The 15,077-nt window shown below is 38.2% G+C and overlaps 1 protein-coding gene across 1 annotated transcript in view; it reads left to right on the top strand.

Moving 5' to 3' along the window:
• The window catches only part of FBN1 (fibrillin 1), a 151,414-nt gene that overhangs the window by 40,277 nt on the left and 96,060 nt on the right, over positions 1-15,077 (top strand). Inside the window, exons 6-7 of the mRNA XM_065733896.1 lie at positions 8,861-9,058; positions 12,322-12,447. Coding sequence (XP_065589968.1) covers positions 8,861-9,058; positions 12,322-12,447 — 324 coding nt within the window. The remainder of the gene's footprint in view (positions 1-8,860; positions 9,059-12,321; positions 12,448-15,077) is intronic.

The raw sequence follows: 15,077 nt of genomic DNA, 5'->3' as shown, positions 1-15,077 counted from the left end.
CAGAAGAATGCTATCTGAGAAGTAGAGTCCACCGCAATATGTACCAGATCATATAATAACAAACAGACAAACAACAACAAAAAAAAAAACAGTAATTAAATACATGAGAATTAGTATCTCATGTATTTGATATTGATATGTATGTGTACACGCAATAAAATTATACCTACTTGCTTGATAATACTTGAGTCAAGATTACATCATTCTTGATTTGTCTTGTGAAGAGATGTTTCCTGCTTCTGGCAATGGCTATTAATTGCCTGAAATAATTGCAGAGTTGTGGTATGTGGTCTATAATACTTCAACAGCGATACCATCAAACTTACTTAGAGTTAACTAGTGCATGCCATTGTTGTGTTTATTTTTGGATCAAAATATTAATGCAAATCTCATGTACATGGTTATGCAGAATTAGCCAGATGCTGGCCATGATTACTTTGGTGTAAACACAGTGATGCCAGTTTCATTGAGGAAGCAGAGTGGCCTGGTATTTCAAGCTGATGCATTTCACCGTAGAGCTGGAGATGAGACATTACTGTCTGAAGTAGTTTTTGGTATGTTGCCAATTTAGATTTATAAGACTTCATGAGATTTGGGGAGAGTATAGTTCAATCATGAAGTAAAACCATTGCTAAAATATTTGTGCAAATTAAACATTGCATATTATTGTTTTTCTGATATATTTTTAATGCTTTTAGCTGGCTATTTACAAGGTAAAACTGTTCAAAACTTACCCAAATTTTTTGGGTAATGGTGTTAGTTATTATGAAGTAAAATAAATAAGTAATGACGTCACATCAAATCTGTCACCACTAAAGTCATAACTGAAAATATGTGTATATGAGAAGTACAGAGAAAACTATAACCCAGACAAGTGCCTGGCTGAAGAAATTTGGTCAGGGAGCTGAGTGCCATTTGAAGAAGAGTCTCTTCACAGGGAATATGATCTGCATGCTCCTTGCTTTTCTACTTCCATAATTTCTCAGGAGTGCTGGTCCTTTTGAGTTCTGGAAAAGAAGGAGCTTTCTTAGGGCAAGCCAGATGATTCCTGGCAGCTGTTAGGAGGGAGTAAGAAAGAATTGTTGATTGCTCTAATTACCTTGTTAAATAGCTGCCAAGACTTAAGAAGTTCTGCATTCTGTTAGGACCACAAACATTTGTTCATGTGTCATGATAATATATACTTACCAACACCCCAAACACCATAATTACATTTACTGCCTTCCCTTTAAGTTATCCACACTGAAAGAGAGTCGACTTCTTGCCATTCCTGCTGTATGTTTTCTCTCTGTATTTCACTTAGCTTGAATGGTGAAACTGGCTTTCCTCCTTCCTCTCACCTCCCTTTTTTATTTATAACCTGTTTTCAGTCCTGGGCTGAGTTTGATTCCAATGATCTGCAATTTTGTATTTTGTTTCATGACACTGCAGAGAAACATTTATATACTATTCCTCCCCTTCCTCCCCCCACAGTTTTTTTTTTTTCTAATGCATTTATACCACTCCTTTTAAAATGGGAGCAGTATATCTTTAAATCCTGTGTGTTGCATCGTCCGAAAGCATTTTCCCTTCTTTTGGATGTCGGTCTATTTAATATACTGTAACTCATTAGGGTCTATTTTTCTTACACAGTTTGCGCTCCTTTTGGATGGTCTGAGCTGTTTTATAGTCAGTGTCTTCTGGAGCCAAAGAGAAAAAATTCAGAGCCTGTCTACTAGCTTTGTCCTTACCTTACTATTAAATAGTTAATACTTTGTGGTATGTTAAAACTGTTTCTATAACGTGGCACTTCTTAAGAATTCTACTTTTTAAAAAGTAGTAATAAACTTCAGCCAACTTAGTCTTTTTAAGTGAAACTTCCAGTGCTCTTCAATTGAATCTATGCTGCTTAACAATCACCCGGTCTTCACTATAAGTATGTCACCAATGTTAGTTACTTTTTTTGCAATAAGAGGGATGGAAATCAAGAATTTTATTTTGTTTCTTTGTAGCCTGTGAAAGAAACTGGAAAAATTATAACCTGTAAAGGAGTGTTCTTTTGTATCTCACACAGCGAGGTAGGGTGGGTTAGTTTGTCAGGTAACTGTTTATTCAGAAATGAGAAGTGATTCTGCATTTAGCTGCACTGCTTACTGTTTTCTTCATCATGGAGAAGGATAAAATGTGGTAACAATTTTCTGTATTTGGACTGCAGCCGTCCATAACTGGGAACAACAGAGCTAAAGCCTTGATTTTGGTGAAATGCTTAGTCTGTGCACTGGATTAAAATGTGTGCAACAAATCACTCCAATTCTGTAATAATTTTTTGAACATTTTTAAATTTTATTTTATTATGGTAATGTTATTACTTTTCAGTTACAGACTTCAAGAACTGGGTCAAGAATAAAATTGGCATGAAAGTAGTTGTATATTTGTTCTTGAGAATGGATTGCCAAAGTACTTTTCTAAATGGCCAGCCTGAATCGTTCCGTACACCCACTGCAACTGATAATGTTAGTCTTTCGTGGTTAGTAAGCAGTTATTTAAAAGTCCTGTTCTTTAACCAGTATCCTAGGAAGAGTAGGTAGTATTTGCTAGATAGAAATGTTAAACGGATCATCTGTGCAAGAAGGGATTTGTGAAGAAGCTTACAGAATGGAAAATAAATCTAGGCTGAAGTGTGCCAGCAAGTCAGTATATGAGAATGATTTGCAACAAGCAAAGGTGAGGAAGACATGCAGAAGTGGGGTCATCAGATTCATGAATTAGAGGATAGTATTCCTATGTCTGGGATACATGAGGCAGGAACTAATTTTGTAGTTGACTAATACAGAACAAAAAATTATGATACCAGTGGAAGTTAATTATTGCAAGTGTTGGATGTGCTTCCATGGGTGTTTTTTTATCCTTGTTAAATTAACAAGGGGCAACTTGGAGCAGTGATCTGTTCACAGCACAGCTGTGGTATTTTGAGCCATTTCTACTTCCCGATTCATACCTCTGCCATACAGCCCTGACTAGGTGCACTGCTTCCCCAATTCCAGTGGTATCTTAGCAGTAAACAGTGCTACATCTCAACTGTTTGAGCTCTGTGCCTGACTGTGCACTAAAGCAACTGAGAAGTAGCCTTGTTAACATGTGAAGCAACCTCTAGCGCTGGTAAGCAGCAGACATGGTGATACTTTCTTCACATACTACAGCTAAATCCACCAAACCTTATTGGTAAGAACTCTGGGACATTGTAGGACGTAAGGTTTAAAATATTTACAAAGTTTTGTTTTCTTCCCGTCTGAACACCCTCTAATATCTTTGCCATGTACTTTCCAGCAATGACACATTGAGATCTGACTAGAATGAGTAATGGTATCTGGCTTGGGGGAGGAGGGGAAAGGGGAGAGCTTAACAGTGAGTAATTATTTGAGGGCATGCCCCATGTGGAAATAAGTGTTGGGATTGGATGCATTTGTCAAATGGCATTTCATTGTCACCTGTGAGTGGAGACATACCGTGTCTGACTTTTTAATAATTGGTGGAAGTCGGTGCATTGAGCTGACATGGGGCAGTTGTGTCTCTCTTGATTCAGCCTCTGAAGCGAGATGTGTGTCCTTCCCCTACTAAGGAAGGTGGAGATGAATGGTTGTTATCCCATGGGTTCTGGACCATGATCATTCACTTTTCTTCCCAGTGCTTAGAAGTCCTGTGAAAAAGTAAAACGTGATTTCCTGATAACCTAAAAAAAACTGAAAGGGAGCAGTTCGTAATTGAAAATGGAATACAAGTGCATTGGCCTTCCCATTTCTCTGGCAAAGTGTCATGCTAGTTTGTATTAGTTTTTTGGGAAATGTGCAATGTAAGACATTGTCTGTTCCGTTTGTCCTTATTAGGAGATGTTTTTGTACTTAAAATCACTTAGACAGACATTTGAAAATTTAGCTTGAAATGCTCAACCTTTAAAACTCAGAGTGCTGTGGTGGTGCTTACAGCTGCAGTCAGCTTGGTCACATTGTCGTATTGTGTCAGTTCTGAGTCTTCCTGCAATTCTTGGAATTTTACTGAGAAAAAATCTCATTTTGTGCACAGCTTCCTGAGATGTGATGTTTATCTCCATCATCTTTAAATGCATTGCCCTTTTTCTGGAGGGAGTAAGATGACTGAAGCGTAGTGAAAGCTGTGTTTTTCTATTATCAGTGTGGTTATTTGTATACCAAAGGGGAAGTTGTATGGTTTCCAATCCAGGCAAGAAACATGGCTTTCTCAAAGAACAATGATTTAAGAGTCAGTGCTTCTTGTTATATCTATGCTGCTATTATGTCACCATTTGCTTCAGATGTTATATCAGATTACTTGATCTACGTTTATTCCATTCCTAGATTTTAAGCTTGGGAAAAATGACAGGCGTTTCGTTTGCGCAAGTATAGCCAGGTCAACTTAAAATCTCAGAAGCAGGTGAATGTGTGTGCAGGCTTCACTTCTCCTCCATGATTTTTTGCCATAATTCAAGTGACCAGCCACTGGACATTTATGGAAACTCCTTTGGAAATCTTGTCATCTGCTTTTCTATTCCTAATCCTATTTATTTTTTCTAATCTGAATTTTGTGCTTCACTCTTGTACTTTAGGAATGCCATTGGAAAACAGAATCACTTTAAAATACGATATTTCTTTTTCATTAGAAATGCACTTTTTTATTTATAGTTGAGAAAAAAATAAAGTAGAAATTTCCCTCTTGAGTAGCTGAAGACATTCCCTACAATTGTGTTTTTCGTTTCACCTCCTGTGTGCTCAGTCTGTAATTCACAGAGGGCTTTTAGTGGCAAATGAGTCTGTAGGTTTGTTATCTTGCTTGCTGAATTGGGGATGATATAAATTGTTCACAGCTCAGGTTACAGAAGGCGTTGTTAGATAAATCCTTATTTGGATGTGCTTTTCCTTCAGAAAAGTTTGTTTGATGATCTGGTGGGCAGCTGCTTTTGGCAGATCCCTGACTCTGGAGGCACCTGAAACTGCATTTACCTATGAAGTTGTGTTAAAAGGATTCTGCTTCTTGAAACTTAGACTGGCAGCCTTATGAACCTTGTTCTTTGGCTGTGAGGGATCAAATTCCAACTGAGCTTTTTGAGGTACAATTAGTTCCAATTCTCTAACTGCGGTTGGAGCAGGGGTATGGACTGTCAAGTGGATTATGCTTGGGTTACATTGTTACAAGTGGGTTATCTGTGAGCTGTTCTGAGCTGGGTATGCAGAGTCAATCTTGTGTTCCTGCCTATTGGTTTGGTCTCACTTCCAATTGTCTACTCACAGAATACCAGAAACAGCAGCACTAGTAAGTGAGAAAGTAAGTTCTAATTAAGATCAGCTCTAAGGCACTTTGTTTGACTTAGAACCCTTTTTTACCTTATTCTTTGCATGGTAATGGAATATTATTATTGTTCCTTATAATAAAGGAAAAGTTGCCCATTTACATTGCTGAGAGTGGTTTCAGTTACACAGCAGTCTTGGGTGGATTTTGAGTTTGATGCAGAATTTACCCATATGAAGTACTAGCAGCTAACAGGAATGCTTCCCCCCTCCAAACAACTTTCTGGGTTTGTTGCTCAGACAGTACTGTAGCACAGTAGGACTGCAAGAGCTGTGTGAGCATAATATAATAATGATTATGGTAAGATAATTTCTTGCTTGATAGGATCTCATTCTGTGATTTTTGCACTTATCCAGTTCCAGTTTATTTTAAAAGGGCTGGAGGAGTCTGTCAACCTCACCAACAGGTGATTATAAGTTTGTAAAATAAGACTGTGAACTTGAGCCATCAAAAACTCCTTGTAGGAGGTTTATATGGAATGAATATTGGAGGAGACTGAGCAGAATTTAATCCAGTGTCCTTGCACTGGCATAATTGTTTAATATTGGTTCCCTTTGTTCAAAATCATATGTAAATGTTATTTTTATATTAAAAAGGATATTGTTCTTGAAAACAAACAGCAGTCAGTGTGAACTGAGGGCTTGAGAGCCTTCTGAGTTGAGAACTTAAGGAGTGTATCTGATATTGAAAGTCTTGCACTAGCCTGGTGTTTGAGTCTCATTGGTGCTGTCCAGCTGTAATTGGACAATTATTTTCTCATTCTGCCACTGTTTTAGTGGAATACCATTTCTTTTTTGTATGCCTTATTCTTGTAATATGTCACAAAATCTTAAACTCAATATTAAGAACACTTTAATTTTAGAGCTCTTTTGATTAGACTTCTCTATAAAAACATTGGACTTCAAGTAAATGTGGATTTCCCTGTGGCCGTAATTCAGTATGTACTTATAAGTGATCATCCTCTTGCTCATTTTCCAGCCTTTAGAATTTCCCATACAGAACCCAAAAGAAAATCCTACTTCTTAGGAGTGTGAAAGGTAGTATTTGAGAAAATAAGAGGTAAGCTGTGCTCAATGGGAAACTGAATATTAAGACTAAAATTTTTCAAGGCAAAGGATTAGGTGAAAAGAGATTTTACAGTTCTGAACATTGAAGTGTGATGAACGCAGATAATATCAAAAAGAAGCTGGATTTGGTTGGTTTTGGGTGCATATTTAACCTACTTCTTGTTGCTGTAACCTTGTGGAAAGATTTGTATGATTATAAAGTTAACTTCATTGGGTTCATCATGTTTTGAAGTCATATTAGCCACTGCTAGGTCATTTATAGTTTGAAATGGAACAATTGTAAATGCTGATCCATTCATATTCCAACATAAAATACAAGATGGGGTATTCATTACTGTCTGATGTGTGCTTCCCGCTGCAACAGAGAACAAAATGCCTCCTTTTTTAACCAACTATATTTAAACTGTATGGGGACAATCTACAAAAAAGGATTTCATTCTTAGGAGGAACACGGGAGTTCTCATGTTGACAACACCAAACTGTGGTGTTTCTACCCTCTGTTATTTAAATATTAGAAGTTTTAATATTAGATTTTTTTTTTTTTTTGCATACAGTGAAGAGATCTTAGACCTTAGACCTTAGACCTCTCTTAGACCTTGTTTTGTTCAGAGTTAGATAATAGTTGATCTGCTTGAGGGTAGGAAGGCTTTGCAGAGAGATTGGAGTAGGCTAGATAGTCACGTCCAGCCCACGGGCTACGTGTGGCTTGACACAGCTTGCACTTTGGCAGCCCCTGCCCCACGCCATCGAGGGAGCAGCTCTTCCTTCTGAGTGGTCTGTCCTAGTCCATCAGCACAACCAAATGGCAGTGTGCTGTGAACCCCATCCGGGCTGACACCAGGGCACAGTGTCATTGAAAAATGGGTCATGTCTCTTTACCGGACTTTCATGAGACCTCTCTTATTAGGGAGAAATACCCCCTCACTTCACAACCATGCCTTATTTGTGTCATTGCTTTTTGTCACTATGTACATTTGTGAACAACTATTTGGAAGGATGGAGTATAGAAAGAGTAAAATTTCATCAAAAATCACTGACAAACACCTCGAGAACTCACTGAGAGTTGCAGCCACTGCCATCAAAACAGTCTGGTGTGTTAGTTTCACAAAAACAAGATCAAATATCTCTTTGCTGTTGTTGCTCTTTTTTTTTAGTATGTTTTAATAAAAAAAAACATTAACAATTAAAATAAGCTGTTGCTTTATATACATTACCTATATTATATATTTAATGATGGCTGCTCCAAAAGTAATGCCTCCTATTTTATTATTTTGTCCCACAATATCAGTGATGAATGTTGGTGGCATATAAGGCTGCTGTAAGCCATTTTACTTATTATGTCAAAGAATGGCTTGATTAGTCAGCAGAATTATGGTATATCTATGCAGTGTCCTTGGAATTGAATAAAGATCAGTTAAGTGGTTGGCTTCAAGGTGCCCCTGGTTTGGAAAGCAATCCTGGAACACTTGTCTAACAAGAGACCTCTGAGGCAGAAGGGAAAGGCATCCAGTCATCAACACCTTTTACCTGTGGTTTAATGGAAACTTGTTATTGTTAACAAAGTTTGGAAGTGGCATGAAAATTGAAGGAATTCATGATGTCATCACTACAAGGCAGTGTGAATTGCTTAGTCAGCTGGTAACTATTTCAGTACAGACAAACATCAGGTTTATAATTTGCTGGCTGTGCTTAGAGGATGCTGGACTCTGTCCGGGTGTTCTGTAACATAAAAACATTTTAGGGTCACTCATGAAAAATTAGCTGTAGCGTGCACCCCGGATGTGCAGGAGACAGCAGGAGTTGGCAGTGCCACTATTTGGTTGTTGCCCTTAGAGAGTGGAACAAAATAAAGTCTACTAGTATTTTATTAACATCTTAGTTTAATTCTTTCTGTTGGATAAATGGCCTGTCCTACCATAAACAAATCAAAGCAGATGTGTTCCACATGCCCTCCTTTCAGCTGTAGGCAAAGCTTACCCACATATCTGGTACAGCATATGCCTGAATAACAGTGAAAACTGTCCTCAAAAAACTTTCTGCAATCTGTATTCTCATCCCTTGAGACTCACTTGAGAACAACTTGTGGAAATAAGCTCATCCTGACCTTTTTATCTGTATTATTTTCATTAATGTGCTGAATATTTAAAACAAATTAGTGTAAAGACTGCCAATATGGTGTTACTAGGTATTAAACCAAGCTGCGTATTTGTTGTGGAGAATCTTAAATATATAATACCTCTGGTAAAATAGTCACAGTGTATTGATAGAGCTGCTTATTTTCCATGGATTTGAATGAGAAGTAAATCTGAGAAAAACTCTTAGCAGAGCACTGGTAAGTAAAAATGCTGGGGTAGTCAAAAATTTATGTGCTAAAGATTTGCCTGAATCCTGTTGCTTTGCTTTATTACAATTTTTTTTTATTGTGGTGCTGATTATGTTTCCTATCTTTGGCACAGATTACAGGACCGGCCCTTGCTTCACTTTGGTAACGAACCAGATGTGCCAGGGACAGCTCAGTGGAATAGTCTGCACAAAAACTCTTTGCTGTGCAACTGTTGGGAGAGCATGGGGCCACCCCTGTGAAATGTGTCCTGCCCAGCCGCATCCCTGTCGACGAGGCTTCATTCCAAACATTCGAACTGGGGCCTGTCAAGGTAAGTTACCAGCAAAGCTTCCCCAAAAGCTGCTGAAATTGTTACTGGATTAATCTTAATTGAGTTACACTGCTGTGAATAACCTGTCCTAAGCCATTTTTGGCTATATGTGTGAAGTATGGAAAAACATTGTCAAATGCATTACTTCATGATTCAGTGAGTGCCTGATGTTCAAGTGAGTACATTAGTAACTTAGGTCATGTGAGAGCAGCCAGCATCTTAATGAATTTCTCACTGCCAGCAGTCCTTTCCCTTGGTTCTCTAATGGTGTTTTTCAGAGTTTACCACTCAGTCATCCAATGGAGGAATGTATTCTGTTTCAGAAATCACTCAAAACATGCATCAATCTGTGGCAATACCGCTGGTGTGGATCTTTTTTTTTAAAGCTAAAATTTGTTGATTTTGGATTTGTCTTGGGTATCTTACCTCTAAAGCTACAATGCTTCAACCTGGAGAAAAGTGTGTGCTGTGCCATTTAAAATGCCTTATTATACTTAGCATATATTTTATACAATTTTGGAAATGCATTTGCATTTGTTTCAAATCGTAAAATCCACCCAGATGTTGCTTACTTCTTTCTGAGCATGCCTTACCGCAGAAAGTCCTTACACTGCTTTTGGCTTTTATTCTAATACTTCCAGCTGTATAAATTCTTTTATTGTCTGGATGTCTGGCAGGAAACAGGAGAAAGTTAACAGGGGCAGCTATGTATTAAACTGATGTGGATTATAAATTCCCAGGACCATATCTCTGGGACTAGTTTATTTCAATCTGTATAACATTTTCTAATAAGTTAAAGTATTTTTTAAAACAGAGGAGATAAAGATTATAAATCTACTACTAATTTGATTTAATCATGAAATTCCTTGAAAGGACTTCAAGGCATTCCATTGTATTGAAAAATGTAGATATCTGTCACAGGCCAAGTCCTGTTTGGTGCTTGCCGGCAGACATGATAAACTTCAAGATGGGTATGTTTGTGTATGCCATGTAATGTGCACATATTTTGACTCCAGCCATTCTGTTTCCCCTCTCACTCTTAAAGTTCAGAACTAAATTGTGTAGAAATCTGTAAACTGATGTTTTGAGTTTTTATGTGCATAAATAGGTGGGCACACCCCTGACCTTGTGCCACACCTAGTTATATCCTTGTCATTTGCGTCATGGAATAGTTGCAGTGAGTGGTTTTGTGCAGTTCAGAATAAAGCTACCTCTGCTTGCCACACATTTCACAGCATGCCGATACATTTATGCTAATTCATATGCAGTGCCAACACAATTTTGGCCCTGTGTGTTTGACCTGTACTTTCCAGTTTTCTCTTCTCTTGTAACGTGTTCATAATTTCAATAGATCTGCAGTAGAACCACATATTAGCTTTATTTTTCATGTAATTGTACTAAATCCAGTCCTTTTGAAATCAGATAACATCCATTCAGTCTAAAGACATTTTAGGCTTTAGCATCCATATACAATCTAACTAAAGAAAAGCAGGTTAAATAAAATCCAGTCTGAGTAGAAAAGAAACCATTATTATTGCATAGAGAAATCAGAAGAAATAAAATGGAGGGGAGGACAAGTTTGTTATAAAAGGTAAATAGAGCATCACTGCCCAAAGTTTGACTTTGCCTGTCTGTCTGGAAGTTAAATTAGTATTACAGCTGAGATTTTTTAAAGATATGAACTACAAAAACGAAAGCCAAAAGGTGGGATTTTGAAACAGACATCATGACTCAGGAGCATGAGTTCTATTTTTTTCATTTAAATTCAGTGCAGTGCCATGAAGTCTGGCCTGACTGCTGTTATTAAAGCACAGCATATTGCATTAGCTTGAGTCCTAGCAGCAGTGTGGCTGTCAGTGGGTGCTAAAGCTGTGCTGATTGACTGTGCTTCCCAGTGCATCCGGTAACACAGGCATGGCACTGCTCTGACTCTGTTGTTGTGCTTCCCGACCTGGTTCAGGCAGCCCAGGGATCTTTACATAATGCTCTGTGATGTGGTACAGATATGCCCTTTGGCGCTGCTGAAACTTCCTACTTGTGGCTCCCAGGGAAATTGCCTCTTAGCCTTTTGTACAGACATAATACTTAGCTTTTCAGACACATTACAGCTGTCTCTCTGGGAATTATACAGGGAGACTTAAAGGCATCATCTCCTTCAGCTTCTCTCTTGTGTAGAAACTGGCCCTAGCATGAAGCCCAAGAATCCAATAAATTGAATTTTGCCAGCAGCAGCTAGAAACCCCTGGGGAGATGGGGAAAGCACAGGCATTTGGGATGGAGAGTGGTGAGTGTTCTGTTTGCTCCCAAGGGACTAGGGAGCTGCAGACACAGGGCTGCCCTCAGGGGAGTGTGACCCAGTCCACTGCTGTCTCCTACTACAGTGTCACTCCTCCTCCTCTAGTCTCTTTTCTGTGACTATTACTAAGCCATAACAACACTTCTGCAGCTTAGTGATGACACAGATGTTGTTGTGCTAAAATAGCTGTCAGGCCAGAAACTTGAAAATGTTTGTCTTGTGCTTCCTACCTACCCTATGATATCATCTTTGTCATTTCATTATCTGAACTGAAAATTAAAAGCAAAGAGAGAGAAAGAAAGGGAGAAATTAGAAAGAAAAAAAAAGCCAGTTATGAATGTCTAAATAGGTCATTAATAATGCCTCTTGAGATATTAATTATGGCTGTGAAACTCCTTGAGTCAAATCCTAACGACAGCTTAAAGTCACGATGCTGATCTTACTAGAGTGAAGAGTTAATCATTTCCATCAATAACAACTGTGCAGTTCCCTGTATGAGGCCCTCTTCGTGCACTTTACAAACGGTTTGCTCATCTGGGGCTCCTGCATCTCAGCATTTGACTGTGTGCTGTATGGAGTTGCCAAGATTTTCAAAGTGGCAAGTGATTTTGAATGCCCAGCTTCAGATGCTTTAAAGGAACCTGTGTTTTAGCAGGCTGTCTTCTCTGCATCACCATTCCCCAGATGTTTTGCTAAAACAAAGCAATAGAGTTAGATATTTAATGTCTGTAACAATAATATCCGTGTGATTTCTTGCAGAAAATATTTAGAGTACTATACTTAATCATACTTTCACAGAGTAATTACAGAATTAGTGTCTGTCTTCACAAGCAAGTACCATAATATTATGATGGGTGAATAATGGATTTAGGCATATTTACTTTAATTTATATGTAGACAAATTATTATGGCTGTTCTTGAGAAATGAATTAAAAGTGGGTGGTTTTTTTTCTTTTTTATATGATAGATGTGGATGAATGCCAAGCTATCCCTGGGATCTGTCAAGGGGGAAATTGCATTAATACCGTTGGATCTTTTGAGTGCAAATGCCCAGCTGGACACAAGTTTAATGAAGTGACACAAAAATGCGATGGTAAGAACTTTCAGAACTTTCTTCCGAAAATAGAGGGAGAAAGTCTTCTTTTTTGGGGCCAGCTTTGTTTACAAGTTTGTAGCAAACTTTCCAGACTCTTTTTCCTTGAATATGCAAACACGTTCTTCTCAACAAATATGGATAATTGTCTTTTCTCCTCTAAACCAGAGAATCTTAAATATTGGCCCCACAGCTTTTTCCAACCTTTTATTCGTGTAACATTTTGGAGACTTAAAGGTACATCTGAAACAAATTAAACATTAAAACTAAAAAATGTTTTTAACTGATATGTTTCTTAAGAAACGCTTGAGGCACTTGTCTCTGTATCTTTTAACCAAAAAGTGTATGTCACTAGAAGGTTTCACACATCCCCACATACTCAGTTAAATTGCATTTGACATTAATGAGAGCTTGATACTACTCAGTGCTGACTGCAGGACTAAGTTCAAAAGCTTAGGTTCTAAGCTCATCCTTACAGTTGCAGATGTTTAAGAAGGACAAATGTTATCTTTCCTTATTGCTAGCCCTCATTTGGAAGAGGAGTGGGTACTAAATATTATTGTAAAAATTTGTGCTCCATGATAATAGCCTCTTGCAAATTTTTAAGTGTGATTTGGCTCAACGTTTTCCTCTCTGTAATGTAAAAATGAGGCATAGATACTTCAATCTTAAACTTGAAGGGTTGAATCTGAGTATTGATCACTAGTTGGTTGACTGTCCCCAGAGAATTTTCCATTGCTTGACAAGCATTTAGCATCTTGCAGATTAAGCCCTTCAGGTAGATGAAGTGATCAACCACCACCACCAGGAGTTTAAGGTGATCATGAAAGCAAGGTGTGCATCCATCACCTTTTCTTGCATCAGGTGTTTTTAAGGAAGTATTAAAAAACATTTAGTCAGTTTGGAAGAGTTTTGACAATTTTTCAAAAGAAAAATATCTATGTCAAGGAAAACATTAAGTTTAATTACAGAGGAGTTCGTTAATGGCATGATTTTTACTGACTGCCAATGGTTTTGTCAGGAAGTAGGCCAACTCCAGGGTAGAACAACATTACAAGTGTTTCCTTCTGCAGATGAAGTACCAAGAACATGGTGAATAGAAAAAACTGAACGTGTGCCTTGTTAAGTGTTAATACTTGGAAATCTGAGAACTGTAGGCTTGCATATGCTGCACTGTATAAACATTGCTACAATAGTTTTGATTGCTAAATCATGTAGAAAAAAGAGAGTACATTCAGAGCCTGCACTTGGTAACAGTTAAGTAATAGCTGACTGAGCCCAAGAACTAGAACTAGTAGCTGTCTGCTGAACTACCAGTTCCATTTTATTTTGGGTCCCAGTTCACATAAGATCATGATAGAAATCAGAGAGACAATAAAACAAGGTGGGAAAAAGATGTGCTGGATGAAGTTCTCTTTATGAGTGCAGCTGGTTGAAAATTTCATCATCATTCTTTTTCCAGTTGCATTGAAACTGAGGTAAACATATTTTTTATGGAGATTGGTGGGAGTAGTTTTTCCTTGAGTGACATTCATATGTGTGAATACATGGAGTATACTTACCTTTATAAAACTTGCATGTTTAATAATGACAATATTGCTTAAATGAATGTCGACACTAATATAAACAGTGAAATACTGTTTCGGTTAGGCTCAACTCTAGAATAAAGAGTGGTGATTTTGCTTTTAAAAAGGTCAGACTATATAAACAGTGACAAAACTGAGTTTAAGATAAACAATGGTGAATTTGAGTCAGAAGGTGCTTGAATCTGATCCATTTACAACTGCATTTTTCTCTGTTAATTAAGGGCTCTATTCAGACCGAAATTCAATTTCCACATTTTTTGTCACTGAGACTTTTGGGTCTCCTGCAGAGTATATTCCTGGAGCAGAAGCCAGAAGTCTCTTACCAGTGCTCCCACGGCACTCAGACTCAGGGCTCTGGCAACACCCTAAAAGTAGTGCTGAACAAAAAGTCACACCCCTCTTGCACACCCAAGTGAGGAATGCGACCCACAATCACGACAGCTAGCAAGATGCTGTGGAGGAATGTGTGCTCAGGGGGCTTGGAGCCAAGCACAGCTTAGGGATGGGACTGCAAAGTTTGGCTGTATGCCACTTCAGTCCCTCCACTCTTCTGCAACGATGAGGGGCCTCAAAGGTTGTAGAGCTTCCAATTCTTCACCTAGGGAAAGAAGAATAGATAACTTTTATATTACTGTCTTCACAGGAGAAGTAGAACAGAGATCCTCTCTACTCACTTAAAAGCTCATTAATGGGCCTGTGGGACTTCGGGTGTTCCCCCCATCTGCTGGGGCTGAATTCCAGTTTAGGCGTTCCATTTAAATTCCTCCAATCGTTTTTAATGGCTCCAATATTATTCATTCCTTGCCTTGGTGCATTGGGTGGTGTTGCACTATTTCATCTCAAAAATTTTTGTGGTTGGTGAAATCATTATTATAGCCATGTGTCTATCTGTTTGTAGATCTCTGGAGAAGATGTTGGATAGAATCCTGTGAGGCCATTATTTCTGGCTGGATTCTCCCTGTCAGGAGAGATACTCAGTGATCATAGATGAATGTGACAGGCAGTTGTCATTGATCACTCTAGAAGTAACCTACCTTTCTGTTA

The sequence above is a fragment of the Cyrtonyx montezumae genome, unplaced genomic scaffold (genome assembly GCF_038088225.1).
Source record: "Cyrtonyx montezumae isolate F1298 unplaced genomic scaffold, pur_monq_1.0 scaffold_17, whole genome shotgun sequence".
NCBI classification, from domain to species: Eukaryota; Metazoa; Chordata; class Aves; order Galliformes; family Odontophoridae; genus Cyrtonyx; species Cyrtonyx montezumae.
The sequence above is the reverse complement of the archived record's forward strand: the minus strand, read 5'-3'. Positions and strand labels throughout refer to the sequence as shown.